The sequence below is a fragment of the Chelonoidis abingdonii genome, chromosome 20, assembly GCF_003597395.2.
Source record: "Chelonoidis abingdonii isolate Lonesome George chromosome 20, CheloAbing_2.0, whole genome shotgun sequence".
NCBI classification, from domain to species: Eukaryota; Metazoa; Chordata; order Testudines; family Testudinidae; genus Chelonoidis; species Chelonoidis abingdonii.
In genome coordinates this window covers 17,971,940-17,989,300 of record NC_133788.1, presented here as the reverse complement: position 1 = coordinate 17,989,300, position 17,361 = coordinate 17,971,940, and the positions used below count along the sequence as shown (strand labels likewise).

At 39.0% G+C, this 17,361-nt stretch overlaps 1 protein-coding gene across 3 annotated transcripts in view; it reads left to right on the top strand.

The window, feature by feature from the left end:
- The window catches only part of USP32 (ubiquitin specific peptidase 32), a 107,722-nt gene that overhangs the window by 40,458 nt on the left and 49,903 nt on the right, over window positions 1-17,361 (top strand). For all 3 annotated transcript variants that reach the window (XM_032779330.2, XM_075073948.1, XM_032779329.2), the window contains exons 5-6: window positions 15,424-15,555; window positions 17,250-17,357. In XM_032779330.2, the coding sequence (XP_032635221.1) occupies window positions 15,424-15,555; window positions 17,250-17,357 (240 nt within the window). The remainder of the gene's footprint in view (window positions 1-15,423; window positions 15,556-17,249; window positions 17,358-17,361) is intronic.

The window sequence follows — 17,361 nt, the reverse complement described above, 5'->3', positions numbered from 1 at the left end:
AGGCTCCAACCGTTCTCCCCTCTTATTTTCCATTAAACTTCCTGAATAATGTGGCACGGACATGAAAAATTGCTGTGATAAAAATAGTGGAAGTTATTAACATTGATTTAGAGACACACAGCAAATGTTTTATTATAAAGCATCAGTGACTCCATTTAGATTTGTTTAATGAGCCACAATATCAAGGAAACATAAAAAGAATTATAATTTTTCACTTGTAAATAACATTTATGTTTGAATGCAGATGAGTTTAATTACATTTCTCAGCACAATTATAAATGAAATTTTGAAGTCACGGTAAGTTGCACACACTTGCCATTTTTAATCAAATTTTGTTCCATTTCACCTAAATCATAAATATTCTACAATGGTAGTTATTTCTGTCAAAAGCTACCAGAGTAATTTTTTGATTTAATTTTATAGGGTTTAAAAGATGTTTTGGGATGAAAAGGAGAGAAACTTCTAGCCGTGTGTGTGTGAGAGGGAAATATTATTTGTCTTACAGTGGTTTGAGGAATGTAACTCTCCTAGTGAACAAACTTTAAATGTCTCTCAGTTGCGGAGTATAAGACTGTGAATTCCATAACTCTTGATTTTTAACATGATTTTATTGAATACTGAATGTAAGAGTAATAAGCATATAAGGAAGGCTATAATCCTGTCAAGGAGTTTCAGTGAGACCATAAATCAGGAGTGGAGCTTAAGTGCAGTGTGAACAGGTCTCTTAATTGGCATTTCTTTGTTTAACGTTATTGCGTATCTCTCTTTAATAATGTATGGTTTTATATTTAAAAAGCTGCTTACATTCCAAAGTCTACAAAGCAGTGTTAAGAATCAGGAAGTATATAATAACTTATTCTGCACTCCAAAACAGAAGAAGATTCAGAGTTTGTAATGCTGGCCAAGTGCTCGGTGGGAAGAGAATGTAATACCCCTCAAATCATTGCAAATAATTAATCATTGCAAATGAAGTTTCTAACATTATATGGCACTCCAGCAACCAAATACAGTATTTCACTAACAGCATTCTTAGCCACATGAGACTTTACTAGGGGACACACCTAGACTGTTCAACCTTTACTCAGGCAGCAGGGTTAGAACAGAGATCCTCCTGCTCCAAAAGCGTAGGCACCAACCGCTTGGTCTAAAGCGAAACTTTCATTAGCTGTTCTCAGTATAGGGCCTTATCACTGAAGTTCTAACGTTTACATACTGGTCAACTCACTGTTAATATAACAAGTATCGGAGGGGTAGCCATGTTAGTCTGGATCTGTAAAAAGTGACCAGGAGTCCTGTGGCACCTTATAGCCTAACAGAAGTATTGGAGCATAAGCTTTCATGGGTGAATACCCACTTCATCAGATGCATTAATATAACAGTATGCCATTTAATACCACTTTGCTTTTCACTCTAGTGTTTTAGCCCTCTGTGTTTGTACAAGGATTATGGATGCCTAAAATTCCTCCTTTAGTTACAGTTAAATAAATTGTTTTCTACTTTTCCTCCTCTTCTTGTTTCTTTACTTTTTTTGTTTGTTTGTTTTGTAGCACCTACAAGTGCACTAGGTGCTTCTGATTTACTGTGGCTAGGCAGAATGGCAATGATTACTCTTTTTTAGAGGATGAGTTATCCCTGTAAATGCACTTAGATCTTTTTAAGTCAGTTTGGGGGTGTTTTCAAGATGTCTCTAAATGTAAGGTGTGGTTATTGTTTGTTTGGTATGGGTTGACAGTACATGATTGATGAGACTTCAGTATGTTCGGAATATTTATACATAAATATATTGACTCAAGAGCAGGAAGAAATTTTGAGGTAATCCAGTCAGCTTAGTTATATAGTCCTTGGTTCAGTAATGCATTTATGCATGTGCCTAAATTTAAACTCACGAATAATCCCATCTCTCTTCAGCAATACGCTAGAACATGTTCTTTAGTTCAAGTGAAGTGTTGCACACCACTGGACCATTGTCACTATGCATAAGCAAAAATGTTTGGTTGACTGAAATTCAAATGTAGAATGTACAGCAACTCTCCTGATTTAGAGAGTCATTTTTACATGTACTGCTGCATGTGATATCTGAACAAATAAGAGCAGGTGAGTCAGATGTTGAAAGTCACTGGTTTCTAGTGAATGATTAGAGATCCTCTCTTGACTCTGTGAAATGTCTCAGCAATCCTGTCTGCCCAAAATTGGGTTAATTTAACTCATGTACAGGAGAAGCCTTAGATGAACCACAGAGCTAACCCTATGACTGAAACACAAATGGGTGGTAAAAGAGAGCATATATTTGAAGCAATGTTTGGTGAAAGGCACTCTTTCTGGAAAGAGTGGGTTTAAAATCCTGTACTCTTTTATGCAAAGATATATTAGAATATGGACCTGTAACAGGAAAGGAAAATGAGATGATCTATCAGCTTCACCCTCAGTAAAAGGCTGTCTGAAACTAGACTTATATACACTATTCTTTGATCATTATAACCACATTTGTAACAGCAGTATCTCTGTAAATGTGAAAACAACCATACTCTGGTGTGAACCAGCATTGTGAATTTAGCCATATGCCTGAAATTCTTAGCCAGCACATGTTTGTCATGAAGTTAGAGCATTTCTGTTCCTCTTAACATTGATATGCACTTGCATCTACAGCATAGGTGCTTAGATATTAAGATGACTGGCACAGTGTAAGAACGTGAATAAAACAGGAAATATATTCCCTTGCATCTACATCTTGTTTTGCTTGATAATGAAAAGGAAAGGATATTTTAGCAAGCTTTAGGCCAACCTGAAAAAACCCTAACGTGGTTTAATCTTCATCTCGCCACCTTGTTATCCTCTTAGCTGCTGGGTCATTGTATGTCACTTTAAGCCGCTCTCTCTGCCGGAGGCCCTAGAATCTTCTGTTAATTTGAAAGTGACAAACAACTGCGTTTGTACAAAAATACTTTTGTTCAGTCATCCGCTGTTTGGGTAGCAGCCCAGCTATTTGGAGCTGAAGAGCTGTTTATGTGAATGAGAGCTGGGTTTTACTTGAAGAATATTATGGTGAACAGTAACACAAGATGAGCATTAGTTAAAATGTTGGGAATATGGTATGCTTCTATTGTTGTGAACCAGAGAGAATTGTACCTTTAGGTGGGTAAAAATTATTGATTTTTAGAGATGTGTTGAAATACTTGTAACATTAGTGTACTTGTATACAATATTTAAGAAACAGATACAAAACTATATTAATATGGTCTTAGTTTTTTTCTGTGCATTAGTGTGAATAAGTTTCAGACTATTTCACTGTCTGTAGTAGATTGACAGCTCCACAGGTACCATATTTCCGCAGAAAATATTCTGTTAATCTTTTTTCTAATTATATGTATTGCAAAGAAATGATTGTATTACTACTGTAAGTACGAGAAATTTCATATTTTGAAAAACAGATAAAGGGTGGCAAGGGCCTTGACTTATTAAGCTCATATCAGCTCTGAGTAGTTCATACTCTGTGAAGGCTGTAAATTGATGCAGACCTGACATTTTTAACATGGCTCTGATTGTAGTTGTTGAACTGCTGTTAAAAAGTAACTTGCTCTTTAAACTATTTTACAGGTCTAAAACATGTTCATTTTTAAATTAGCCAAAGAAATAAAAAACATTATTGCTCCAAATTCTTTTATCTTAAACTATCAATGTACTATCACTTTGTGCAAAAACAATGACTATCCTTTTTTATCCTTACCATGCTTTAAATGTATTCCTCATCTAAGAATTTAGATGACGTTAGTAGTTTAGGTTAGTATCTAACATAATGAACTGAGAACACACACTTTGGGACTCTGATACCAAAAGCTCTTTGGGGCAGGTACTACCATTTATTATATATTTGTACAGGATTTAGTCTAGTGGTGTCTCCACCCAGATATAAATGTCTCATACTTGAAAAAATATATATACATGCTATTTGACCTAGGCTACCAACCTATTGTATTAAATCTGTGTGTAATAAATGTGTATCTTGGCGTATTAGGCTAGAATCACCAAACGTTTCTGAAGTGTATACTTAACACAAAAAAGTTAAAAAATATACAGCGTGTTGTATATTTGCTGTGCCCAGAAATTTTGCATCTATATTTTCATTCAAGGCTGTTGCTATATTGTGTGTTCCTTGTATACAGAAAATAAATTCCTGTCTGTTTCATCATTAACAACATTGTTAATTTGGTAGCGCAACTCTTTTAAGGCCTGATTCAACACCCATTAAAGTCAATGGAAAGATTCCTATTGACCTGAATGATAGTATTTTGTATTTGGAGAACCAGGATGTAAAACTCTTTAGCCATCTGACAGTTATTTAGGAGATACTGATATTTCAGATGTTGTACATGTGCAAAATTTTTTACTGTGTTCATTATTTTCAATTATAAGAAACAATACAATGATGCTGTATTGTAAGTTGCACAGAATAAATCGTGGATATGAAACAGTGCTAAGGATTAAAACCACAAAAAGTAGATAACTCAGAATTAATGATAGAGGACTACAAATATTGAGGCCTGCATCTTCAGAGGTTACTAGTGATTTTGATGCCCAGTTTTTGGGTGCTTTACTTCAGATTCCTTGAAGGGAGGCCGTGTCTTCAGAGGATAAATGCTTAACAGTTGTAAAAAGTGGTTTTTAAATTGGGCACTCAGTTAAAAAAAAAAAAATTAGGACAAGGGAGGCATTAAGTTTAAAAAAGTAAATTAAAAAAATCATGAGATTACAACATAAAGTAAAATATATAATAAGGAATATATCCTGTTCATTGCAGTTGGATTTATAAGGTTATATGCACAGAAGTTAATTGAAGAATTTTGAACAGTCTGATCACTGACCCGTTCAGACTACATGTATTGTATTGTATTGTATTGTATTGTATTGTATTGTAATCAATAATCCTTCAGTTTTATATAAGTGAAATTGATGGAGAATTCTACAAAGCGTGGTTATTTTGTAAATGAAGAATGTTCTACTTTGTCTTATTTTTGGTTTCTAAAATATATAATGTGTCTAAGTCTAATCTATACAATGGACCTGTCTGGCTGGTGTTACCTGTGTAGCAGATTTCATATTCATTTTTTTAGTAATCCTTTTAAAGATGACAGTTTGAAAGCAATCTTTTCAATGACCTTGCTGTTCAAAGCACTGCTTGACAAAAATGGAGATAAAACAGTAGTTGGTATTCATTTTCCAAGGTTAAATTGGCACAAGCAATTAAGATAACTTTGAAGAAACCAAGTATGCCAGACATGTTTTTTTAATGAAACACAAACCATTTTAAGTTTCCTTAATTTTTGTATCTTGTCAGTCAATTTACCCAATAGTTCCTAATTAACATAAATGTTGCAGATGCCTCAATAAGCCTGTTTATGCTGCCATTACCTACTCGTAGATGGTAGATGTTTAGACATTGTGTTAACTCCCTGATCCTTTCTTATGTAATTGTCAAGTGTTACCAGCCACCCATTAGATCATGCATCAAAACTGGCTGGCTTATATATCCTTATATAGTTCCTTATTTCTAAATAAGGGTAGGTTAAAAGAAAAGGAACTAATCTATATGCTGTTTTTAGTTCCTTAAGTAAATAGTGTTTGCATGACTTCTAGCAATCGAAGAAAACTAGGGTCAACATACATGCAGAAAAATGTTCATAGAAAGCACAAACTTGTCTTTCACGTTATCTAAATAATAATCAGAAAAGAAGTGAGGTTTTTTCCCATGAAAGCTTATTCCCAAATAAATCTGTTAGTCTTTAAGGTGCCACTGAACTCCTTGTTGGTTTTGTGGATACAGACTAACACGGCTACCCCCGATACAGAGAAATTGATGTTATTCTTCAATTTTCTACACTGGCTCACAACTGTCTCACACAGGGTAGCCCCTTTCTTCTAACCTGTTTTTCTCTCAAACATTTACTTTTGGGTTTTGAAGCTACAAGAAACAGAAAAATTTAATACTCCACTCCTTACAGGACACTTTCTGAGACCTCTTCTGAATACACCAGCACATTTAAACCTGTAAGAAAAATGCACCTTCCCTCAGCTGTGTCTTCTCTCTTCCTAACAGATTCTCCTTGTCTGTTTGATCTCTAATAATGTTAGACCTGTGTCTTGGTGAGTTAGCTGCCTGACAATCCAATAATGTCATTCTTTAGAATGCCCCAGATCTGAATTCTTTGTTCCATCACAGTTGAGTATTCTAGGGAAACTCAGAAGACTACTTGCAGCTATAGTAGTCTTAAAACATGTGGTTTACCTATTTTTTTGTCTCTTGATTCATAACTAGAATCACCTTCTTTTGTATGTTTGTGTATATACTCCGGAGATACGGAGGACAAAGACAAGGAAACGTGCCTAGAATTTTCACTTGCAGATTACAGGGAAAGTAACTTGTACTTACAGGCACACCTAAATCTCTCATCCTGGAAGAGAGAAACCCACTCTACTATGAAACACCTCTGAGCTGGAAGGACATTTAGGTTGTTGCCATACAGCAGGCATGCAGAACATCCTGTTTTTCTTCTAGGCATTAGGTGCGGCCATTTTGCATGCTTCTACCCAGGATGCAAAATGCTTTCACAATGTGCTCCGGAAACAATCTGAGAGGTTTGGGTGTGATGTTCTTGCTCTTTCCAGAGAGCTTAATTTTTGTGCAACACAAAGTTTTTATTAATGTTTTAAAAGGGAAAAGATAAACCTACATTAAACGAAGGTATTTGCTTTTAAACTAAGCTTTGAAGTGATTGTTTTAAGCAAATAAATCGTGGGTCTCTTCTGTCAAATCATCTTTTTTTTAATTTTGTGGTTTAACATCCACAAAGATTTTTGGTTTTGTTTGAAACAAATCCTCTTATTCCAGGTTGTCCACTGGTTTTACTTCTCTGGTTACATTTCATGGACTGCAGTGGAATATAGATATGCATTTCCCATTTTCTATATTGGAAGCTGACTCTCTTATGATTGTCTGTCTGAATTGAACAACATTAAATTTGAAACTTATGTTCGTCTTTGACTCCTCACCCTAATGAACCACATGTCTAGCTTATGAGGTGATACCTTGTAGTTTTGGAATTAACATTTTTTTAACTCTTCATCAAGTAACTCATTTATTCTACCTTACTGGAATTGTGTATTTTGAAGCCAAAGTTCTAAAGATGAAATTTGGTGCTTTTTTTTGTTGTTATTGAGGTAGCTTGTTACAGAATCACTTAAATATTGTATTTAATTTCTATAAACCCTAGATATTTTTACAGTAAAAAAAAAAATTAACTTGATAGAATGTCAGTTCTGACTATACAATAGGGAGTTACTTAGGAAGGGGTTACAGACTCATAACAGAGATGAATTTTAGGGAAAGGAAATTGGAGGTAGCACAATGGTATATGTTGCTTGTGGAGAATAAGGTGTTAGTAGGAATTGGTCAGCCTTGCATGCGTGAACAGCTGAATTCTAAAAATGGTAGAGTTGCCTGTTGTGCTTTCCTGTTCTACGCATCTGTCTTTCTTTACTATGCCAGCTGCTGAGTACCCTCAGTTCCCATATCTTGAGGGATAGGGTCCTTAGTGCACTTTACTACCAGAGTGATGAGAAAACAATCCCAGATCATAAAAAATGTGCACTTATTACATACTGAGTGTATTTTGGTTTAAAAACTAACCATAGTTTTGTTAGGCCTTAAAGTTAACTTTCTTCAAGTCTCTTGCTCATTTCCATTCCATGTTAGGTGTGTGCATGCCACATGCACAATTGCCAGAGATTTTTCTTTCAGTGGTATCCATTGGGCTGGCTCTAGTACCCTCTGGAGTTGCCTGCTGGTATAAAGGGTGTCATCAGCCCCGTGCCCTCTCAGTTCCTTCTTACCACCCATGTCAGCTGTTGGACCAACCCGTCTTGCTGTAGCAACTCTTGAAAAGGGTCGCTGTGAACTTAGGCCTGGAAGTTGAATTTAAGGAGTCAGCACACAGCCTAATAGACGTCCTGGCTGCAGCTGGTTCTTCCATGGTGGCCTTGCCTGTTAACAAGGTAGCGAGGGCCCTGTCAGATCACTGTGGCTGACTCCTCCTTCTCTGTCCCCCACCTCAAAAAGAATGCAAAGAAATACTATTTTCCAGCCAATGGGTTTGAGTACCTTTACTCGCAGCCCCTCGGTGTCGGCAGTGAATGAGTGGGACAGACAGATTGTTGAGTGCTATCCACCAAAAAATAGCCTGGACCTGTTTGAATGTAAGGTTTATTCCATGGGCAGTCTCCAGTTCTGTATCACCAAACAGCAGGCCCTGCTGGGGAGGTAAGATTTGCATCTCTGGGACTCATTGTCCAAATTTAAGGACTCCCTGCTGCAGGAAACAAGGGAGGAGTTCACAGCCATCCTAGAGGAGGGCAAGGCTGTGGCCAGGACTTGCAGCTCTGGATGTGGCCAGCTCAGCAGCCAGGACTATGGCATCAGCAGTCTCCAGGAGTCTCTGTTCACGACTTCAGTCATCAGGCCTCTCTCACAATGTGCAGGAGTCCGTCCAGGACCTCCTTTGAGGATACCTCCCTGTTCTTGGACAGATGAACTCAGAGCTTCATGGCCTCAAGGCTTCTTGTGCCTATACACATCTCCAGCTTCAAGGAAGCACTTTAGTCCCCAGCAGCCTCCCAGATTTGGTATTACATACTGAGTGTATTTTGGTTTAAAAACTAAGCATAGTGTTGTTAGGCCTTAAAGTTAACTTTCTTCAAGTCTCTTGCTCATTTCCATTCCATGTTAGGTGTGTGCATGCCACACTTTAGGCCCCAGCAGCCTCCCAGATTTGCAGCACCTCCCCGGCAGGAGTCCTAAAAAAGAACAGGGAAGCTTTATAAGGGACACCAACCCTCCCTCCCTCAGCCTTCCAGTTGAGCTCTCATAGATATCCCGGCAGGGCCAGGCAAGCCGTTTGAAGATACACCCGAGGATGATATACCAGTCTTGACTCCAGATCCATTTCCTCTTCTGTTTTGGACCGCCTGTCACCCTTCAGTCCAGTGTGGTCATATATAACATTGGACTGTTGGGTACTGAGTACAGTAACAGTCAGTTACACTCTCTAATTTTCATCCAACCCTCCCTTCCATCCTCCTTCCCGGTCTCGCTTTAGGGATCCTTCTCATGAGCTGCTGCTTGTCCAGGAGGTGTCAGCCCACCTACCTGTGGGGGCTGTAGAGGAGGTTCCTTGAGACATGAGAGGGAAGGAGTTTTACTCCCGAAATTTCCTAATTGCAAAGGCCAAGGGGGGGGTCTACAGTTCATCCTGGACCTGCGTCACCTCAACAAATATCTCAAGAAACTGAGGTCCCACATGGTCTCCTTGGACTCCATTATTCCCTCTATGGATCCAGGAGACTGGTATGCTGCCCTTGACTTAAAGAACGCTTATTTCCACATCTGTCTTCCATGGTCGCAAAAGATTTCTCAGGTTTGTAGTGGATCAGTGCCTCCATCAATTCACTGCTCTTCCCTTTGGCCGATCGGCAGTCCTACAGATCTTCCCAAACTGTATGGCGATGGTAGCAGATTTTTTGCAGGTGTCGAGGCATGCAAGTCTACCCGTACCTCGATGACTGGCTGATCAAAGTCAGTCGCAGGCTCAGGTGCAGCACAGCATCAGGACAGTATGGGCTGCTTTCCAGGCACTGGATCTGTTTGATAAACGAGCAAAAGTCAATCCTGGTCCAGGTTCAGAGAATAGAGGTCATCAGGGAAGTGCTCAGTTCAATCCAGGCCAAAGCCTCCCTACCGGAAGCCCATTTCCAAGCTACATCAGAGCTGATTTCCCAAGGTCACCATCCATCCAATAATGACCGCTTGGGTATGCCTCAAACTATTGGGTCACAAGGCAGCATCTACCTACGTGGTGCAGTATGCAAGGCCATGCCTCAGACCCATACAGATGTGACTGGTGTCAGTCTGCTCCCTGAGCAGACACTATCTGGACTCAATACTCATGACCCTGTCTCCAGTCCATGATTTGCTGACCTGGTAGAGAGACCCATGAACCATAATGGAAGGGTGAAACTTGTGTGTGTGACACCCCATTTACCTTGAGGAGCCTTCCATTTATCTCTCGGGAGACTGAAACACACTGGGGGATTGCCTCAGCAGATCCTTTCCCTCACCCCGAGTGGTCTCTTCATCCAGAGGTTGTCAGTGTCATTTTCCAGAGATGGGGGCCTCCCCAGGTGGACCTGTTTGACACCAGATAGAACAGGAAATGCCATGAGTTCTGTTCGCTGTGCAGGCACAGCCTGGACTCCCTCTGTGATGCCTTCCTGCTCTTGTGGGCAGACCACCTACTATATACCTTCCCACCAATCCCCTTGGTTCACAAGGCCCTCCTAAAAAATCAAACGGGGCAAGGTGATGGTTATCCTGATAGCACTGGCATGTCCATGCCAGCATGCATTTGGCATGCTTCTGGACATCACAGTGGCAGCTCCACTTGTGCTCCCACTCTGCCCGGACTTGACTTCACCCAAACCTCGCCTCTCTGCACCTGGCTGCATGGTTGTTGCATGACTGAACCCTGAAGGACAGGCTTGTTTGGATCAAGTTCAGCAGGTCTTGCTAGGTAGTAGAAAGCCTTCCACTAGGGCTAGCTACCTGTCCAAGTGGAAGCATTTCACTTGTTGGGCCTCTAAATGGAATCTCTCTCCATCCTGATCTTCTCTTCAGTCTACCTGCTCCACATAAAGGATCAGGGCCTCTCGTCTGTTAAGGTTCCCTTGGCAGCTATCTCAGCCTTCCCACTCTCCAGTGCAGGGCAGATCAGTGTTCTCCCATGAGATGATGGTCAGGTTTCTCAATGGGCTGGAAAGACTCTAACCTCAGGTTCATGAACCAATGCCCCCATGGGACTTAAAACCTGGTTCTGTCGAGGCGCATGGGGCCTCTCTTTGAGCCGTTAGCATCATGCTCTGTACTGCTTCTCTCTTGGGAAGTCGCCTTCCTGGTGGCGATCACATTGGCCAGAAGGGTCTCTGAGATCAAAGCCCTGACGTCAGAACCCCCTTATACAGTGTTCTTGTACAGTGACAAGGTCCAACTACACCCTCGTCTGGCCTTTCTACCAAAGGTGATGTTGGAATACCACAACATTTTTCTGCCTCTCTTCTTTCTAAAACCTCACAAGACCACTGAGAAACATCGTCTTCATACGTTGGATGTTGGACGGGCCCTCCCCTTGAGAGAACTAAGCCCTTCTGCAAGGTCACGCAACTCTTTGTAAAAAGAACAGGAGTACTTTTGGCACCTTGGAGACTAACAAATGTATTTGAGCATAAGCTTTCGTTAGTCTCTAAGGTGCTACGAGTACTCCTGTTCTTTTTGCAGATACAGACTAACACAGCTGCTACTCTGAAAGCAACTCTTTGTAGCACTAGTGGAAAGGATGAGAGAATTCCCAACAATCTTTTCCTGGATAACCACCTGTATCCAGTCTTGCTATGAGCTGGCGAAGGTTCTTCCTCCGGCCATCATGACTGCTCTTTACACAAGAGCTCAGGCTTTGTCGTCAGCATTCCTCATGCAGGTCCCAATCCAGGACATCTGCAGAGCCGCAACCTGGTCATTGGTTAAGACCTTCACTTCCCAGTACACACTCATCCAACAGGCCCATGACGATGCCAGTTTTGGGAGAGCAGTGTTGCAGTCAGCCTGTCCGTGAACTCCGAGCCCACTTTCAGGGATCCTGCTTATGAGTCACCTACCATAGAGTGGACATGAGCAAGCACTAGAAGAAGAAAAAACAGTTACTAACTTATTTCAAAGAACAACAACGATTATGAAGTGTTGCTCATGTCCATTCTATGCCCCACCCTCCCTTACCCCTCTGTTGGAGTTATCAACAAGAAGGAACTGAGAAGGTTGCACCCTCTGTACCAACACGTAAGTGCACAACTCCAGAAGGCACTAGAGCTGGCCCAACAGATACCGTTGAGGGGAAAAATCTCCAGCAACTGCATACGCTGCGCACACACACTTAACGTGGAACGGACATGAGCAACATGTCTCAAAGACAAACAGTTATGAAAGGTTAGTAACCGTGTTTTCGTAGCGTAATTGTTAGCACTCTCCATGTGTCCTTTTACCAAGTTTATTTTATGTGCACGTTTTAATTATATGGTGGTTAAATCTCTGTTCCTATAAATTACAGCAATGAATGTTTTTTGTCTACTTTATTCTATTTGTGAACTCCAAGGAATAACATAAATATTTTCAGTTTCTAAATGTAATTTGTCATTCTCAATAGTCAAAAATTCAAAAGCTGGTAAGTACCATCCCAGTTGTAAAAATACACTGCTACCTCGATATAAAGCCACCCAATATAACACGAATTTGGATATAACGCAGTAAGGCAGTGCTCCAGGGGGAGGGGCTGCACACTCCGGTGGATCAAAATAAGTTCAATATAACAGTTTCACCTATAACGTGGTAAGATTTTTTGGCTCCCAAGGACAGCGTTATATCGAGGTAGAGGTGTATTTACTATATTTCTGAATGTATACAGAACTGTTCCATGTTGTTCATAGATAATATTGCAATTGCATATTTTTGAACAAATTTTTTTTAAGTATCAGAATTGTGAGCTTAACGCCTATTTTTCTACTTTTAATTTTTACCTTTTTAAAAACCTAGGCTTCAGCCTGGTGAGTGTGCAACAATAGCCTTAAAGAAGCTGTAAAGATAAAAAGCACGGTCCTGATTCTGGAGTGGGGCCAGAACCCCGGGAAAATTTCTTTTCACCCTGCAAGGAATTTCCTGAGACATAAAAGTATGCAGCAGGTCACAGAGTGGCCTTGAGGCAGCTGTGGGAAGTTGCTGTAAAGAAGAGCAGTCCAGGATCAAGGCCCGTTTAAAAACAAATCCTTACATTTGTTATTGCTACACTCTAGAATATGAAAACTGCGAAAGAATGTTAAAAATAATTTACAGGATTTATGCTGCTGTTTTGCTTTTTACATGTCACTCTCCTTGGACAGTGAATAACTAGGCTGGTTGTTAGTGGACGCATCAACGCAGTATTTATTGTGGGTAATGACAATGCTAATATAATAGCTTTTTTCATTGCCATTGTAATGGGTTCCTGCACAGATAATTTTAACTGCTGTGATTGGAATGTTGTGATTCTGTTGAACGTGCAGTGGAAACAGTAGAAACAAAATAGTTTCATTGTGCACATTTTTCTCGTTAATGTATTTAAATATTTTGTTGAAGGATACCCAAAAAAGACAGGAGTCCAAACTCTGTGTTTCAAGTGTAATCTTTTTTGAATAATTTCTACAAACGTGCAGTGTTGAAGGTAGCTTTGAGTAGCTTGCTCTACATTACATGATATGCCTGCTGGGCTGTTAAAATGTGTTCACGCTCATTTTAATGGGATTGTTACTCTTGTGAACTGAACTGGGCAGGGTAAATTTAAAACAACTACATTTCTTGTGTCGTTCACCTCTTTTCAGTGTAATGAAAAGCACCAATGAACAGTGTTCAGGAAATACAAACTAGCAACTTGAACCTTGGGCTGTGATCCATAACTATTTTTAAAATTTGCAAGTTTATTCCAATATTTATTTTCCCAAATCTATATGCTGCTTATGATTAGATGTAAACCAAAAAGCAGCTGGTGATTGCATTCATAGGGCAGTGTGAGTTGTCTGTCAAAATCCATTGTTGGGGTGGGGAAGTGTTCCCTTCTATTAACTTTTTTTTGCCATAAAGGCTGACCAGATTCATATGTCTGGAATACATACTGGCCTGTATTGATCAGGAGTTGAGGCAAAGGTGAAATGTTAAAACTGCCTCTTTTTGTTTTTCGTTTGTTTTTAGTCCTTGTGACATTGTTTTGTTTCTATAGTCTAACCAGGCCAAATAGCTGCAGTTAAATCCTATTAGAAAGCTGGCATGGTTTTAAGGGCTTAGAACCATCTGGGAATGAGATCACACATGGTGTTTCTTAATATAGACAGCTTTATTATTAAATAGATATTTGAGAAACACTTAATTCACACCAACCTAAAAAGCACTGTTGACACGCATCCTCATACCATATGGATAAAATGCTTTGGGGAAAATTATTTCTTGAACAGGTTATTTCTTCAAGCACAGAAATTTATCTAAGACTTCAGTTTTCTAGAGGCTGCTGTTTGCATGTGGAGTTTTACTCTTGCTTTCTTGTGGAAACCTTTTACTCTTCCCATTAGCTATTTTAAAATTTAATTGGTTAGTAGGGACTTTGCATATTTATCTCATTCATCTGACAATTATCTTAATTTTTTAAAAGAAAGGGTAGAAACTATCTTGTTGTGCACGTCACTGGCCTATGTTAATGCACATTCTTGTGGCTGTTTTCTCCTTCACCTCTTTCCCATTCGTTGTTATATTCATGACTGCATCCTGTCTTCAAATTAGTATAATCCTTGCCCTGAAGAGTTCAAATTTGAATTTGAGCAGTGGGGCCCTACTACTCTTTGTGTCACCAGGTGCTTTTTGTAATAGCAACAATAAATAAGAAAAAAAAGTAAAGGCAAATGATTTTATAGTTGGAAATAGACATTAAATGTAGAAAGATAGTAATGTCTAAATGTAAGTTTAAGTTATAGTTGTATTAACTGTTAATTTTAATTTCACAGTATTTGGTATAGGAATTTGTTCTAGCTTTAATGTACAATTTTCCAACATGCATGCCTCAATAAAGTAGCCAAGTCCTGTACTTGGATGTTCATTATACTTTGAAATAAATGTTCATTTTACATCCCAATTTCAGTGTTCAAATGTGTGATGTCCTGTTAGGGACAAGCGGGGAGAAAATAGGCTCTCTGTACAATTAGACATCAGTGTGTGTGTGGGGGCGGAATTTATCAAAGAGAACAAGAGACTTCAGCAGACTCAGCAGCCGGCAGAAGTTCACTTCTGTGGTACCTTTGAATGTGTGATATCAAGACAGATCACAATGTAATTGATTTTACTCTCTGGAGTAACTATGGTGATGTGCAGTAATTCTGTAAGTGAGGAAACTCTAAATTTAGCTTGTTTCTCCATTGTTGTTATGAACTTGTAGGTGCAGGAAACTGGCATAAAATGATTCATTGTTTCTCTTTTTAAAGAAATAATCTGTTTTCATTGTGCTGTTTTTTAACTCCCTGTATGAGTGGCAAAAGTTTCTGTCCAAAATATTCCTACATTTGCAGACAAACAACATAGGATTTTTAAACAACTTTTCTGTGTATTCATAAGTGAATGTTATAATTCTAGTAGTTTCTTTATAAGCATGTAAAGAATCTCAAGTATGCATTTTCTTTGTATTGATATAAATTATTTGTTTTGAAGATCTTGTTCTGCTTGTCAGAGATTTAATTTTTTTTTTTTTTTTTGTTATACAGTGGAAGAATCAGACATCATTGATCTTGAAAAACGATATTGGCTTTTGAAGGCTCAGTCAAGAACTGGACGTTTTGATTTAGAGACATTTGGCCCTTTAGTTTCCCCTCCCATTCATCCATCTCTGAGTGAAGGTATGGGACACTGATAAAAATATTCATTCTGTGAAGCTATATTGGTGTGGGACTTAAGGTACTCTTCTCTAATTTCATCTCAAAAGTGCTTATTTGTAGAACTCCAAAAAGCCAAGCTCTCCTACAGATGCAACATTGCTTTTAGCGTTCAGAAGAACACATTTTTCATTCATTTTTTGAAGCTTATATTGAGAGAGATTTATTTCTCTCAATTCCAAATACTCAATAAAAGGATAGAAAGCAGTTGTGAATGCTTGTTTGTTGACAAATCTAGAATGACAAGAGGAAGTAGTTCCTCTGAGATGCATAACTCTGAACTGTCAGGAAAGCTGGCAAACGTTCTGATGTGTTTTGTGTAAGTTACTTTATGATTCCTTGAAATTTCTTTACTGAAATTCTCTAATTTGAGAAATTATTCCACTGTCTTTAGCCAAGAATATGGAAATGATTTTTAAAGAATCCCAAGTAGTTTAATTTGTAAAGTGGATATTCAGTGTGCTCAGTTAAAATATTGTCCTACAGTCAGTTAGAGACCTTTCTTTATAACAGCTCAAGATAAAGAGGGTGAAAGCGACTAGTTGGCTCAGAAGCTTGGTAATGGGATACAGAGCCATTCATAACTAGGTTGGTCCTTCCAAGTCCTAGCCAGGTTGGTAGTGACTGAAGGTTGTAACCATCTAATGTGAATAAGTCAGGTCTCATTCCACTTCTTTTTGAACTGGTGTCTGTATCACAAAAACTACCACAATTGTCACTATTTGACCACGTTGTTGGCAATGTTGTTAGAGGCTAAATACAGGGGCGGCACATCTGCAGCTGGACTATATTGTTTTAAGTCCCCAACAAAGCAAAAACAATTTAAAACATGTTAGAATGTGCCCCCTAAATGGACCATGGCAACTCAACTATCTCTTCTGTCCTAGAAGTGGTGTGTATCTCAAGTAGGGCATGTTAGCTGGGACTGATGTGGAGAAACCTGAACTATTATTGTTACCTGCTGTGTCTGTTTTGTAAATGGTGCACTTCAGTCATTGAGGGTAAAGATTTTATTGAGAGAAGAATTTTCAAAAGTGTCTAAGGATTTAGGTGCCCAAGTCCCATTGATAATCCTAAATCATGCAGAGCCAGATTTTTAAAGGTATTGAGGTGCATGAAAATGCAGATAGGTGCATAGTGGGATTTTCCAAAGCACCTACGTGTGCCTAATTCAGATGAAAATGAGTGGGAGTTGGTCACCAACGCATTTTTGAAAATCCCACTAGGAGCCTATCTGTATCTTCAAGTGCCTAAACTCCTTTAAAAATCTGACTTTTAGTACTTTTGAAAAAATTACCCTGACAGCCTTGGCAACTAAAGTTATTCACCAAATGCATGAAAGACTTGTGTAAATTATTAAACATTAGGAAGAGGGCATGGTCTAAGAATGAGACTGTTGGCCTGGAATTTCCTGAGGTTTTGTATTCTTGGCTCTGTCTAGCCATGGGTGAGTCACTTAACATGCTTTTTTTGGTTTTCCTATCCTATAAAATGGGCATAATAATACTTAATTATCTGCCTAAGAGGTGTTGAGGATTAATTACTGTAACTAATGTTTGTACCTTGCTTTGAAGATGTAAAGCATTATGTAAATGCTAAATATTCTTTGAGTTTGTCTGATCAGATTCAGAGTGTGGTGATGCTTCTGTGGTTTGTAGGTTTGTTTAATGCCTTTGATGAAAATCGTGACAATCACATAGACTTTAAGGAAATCTCCTGTGGGCTGTCGGCATGTTGCAGAGGACCCTTGGCAGAAAGGCAAAAATGTGA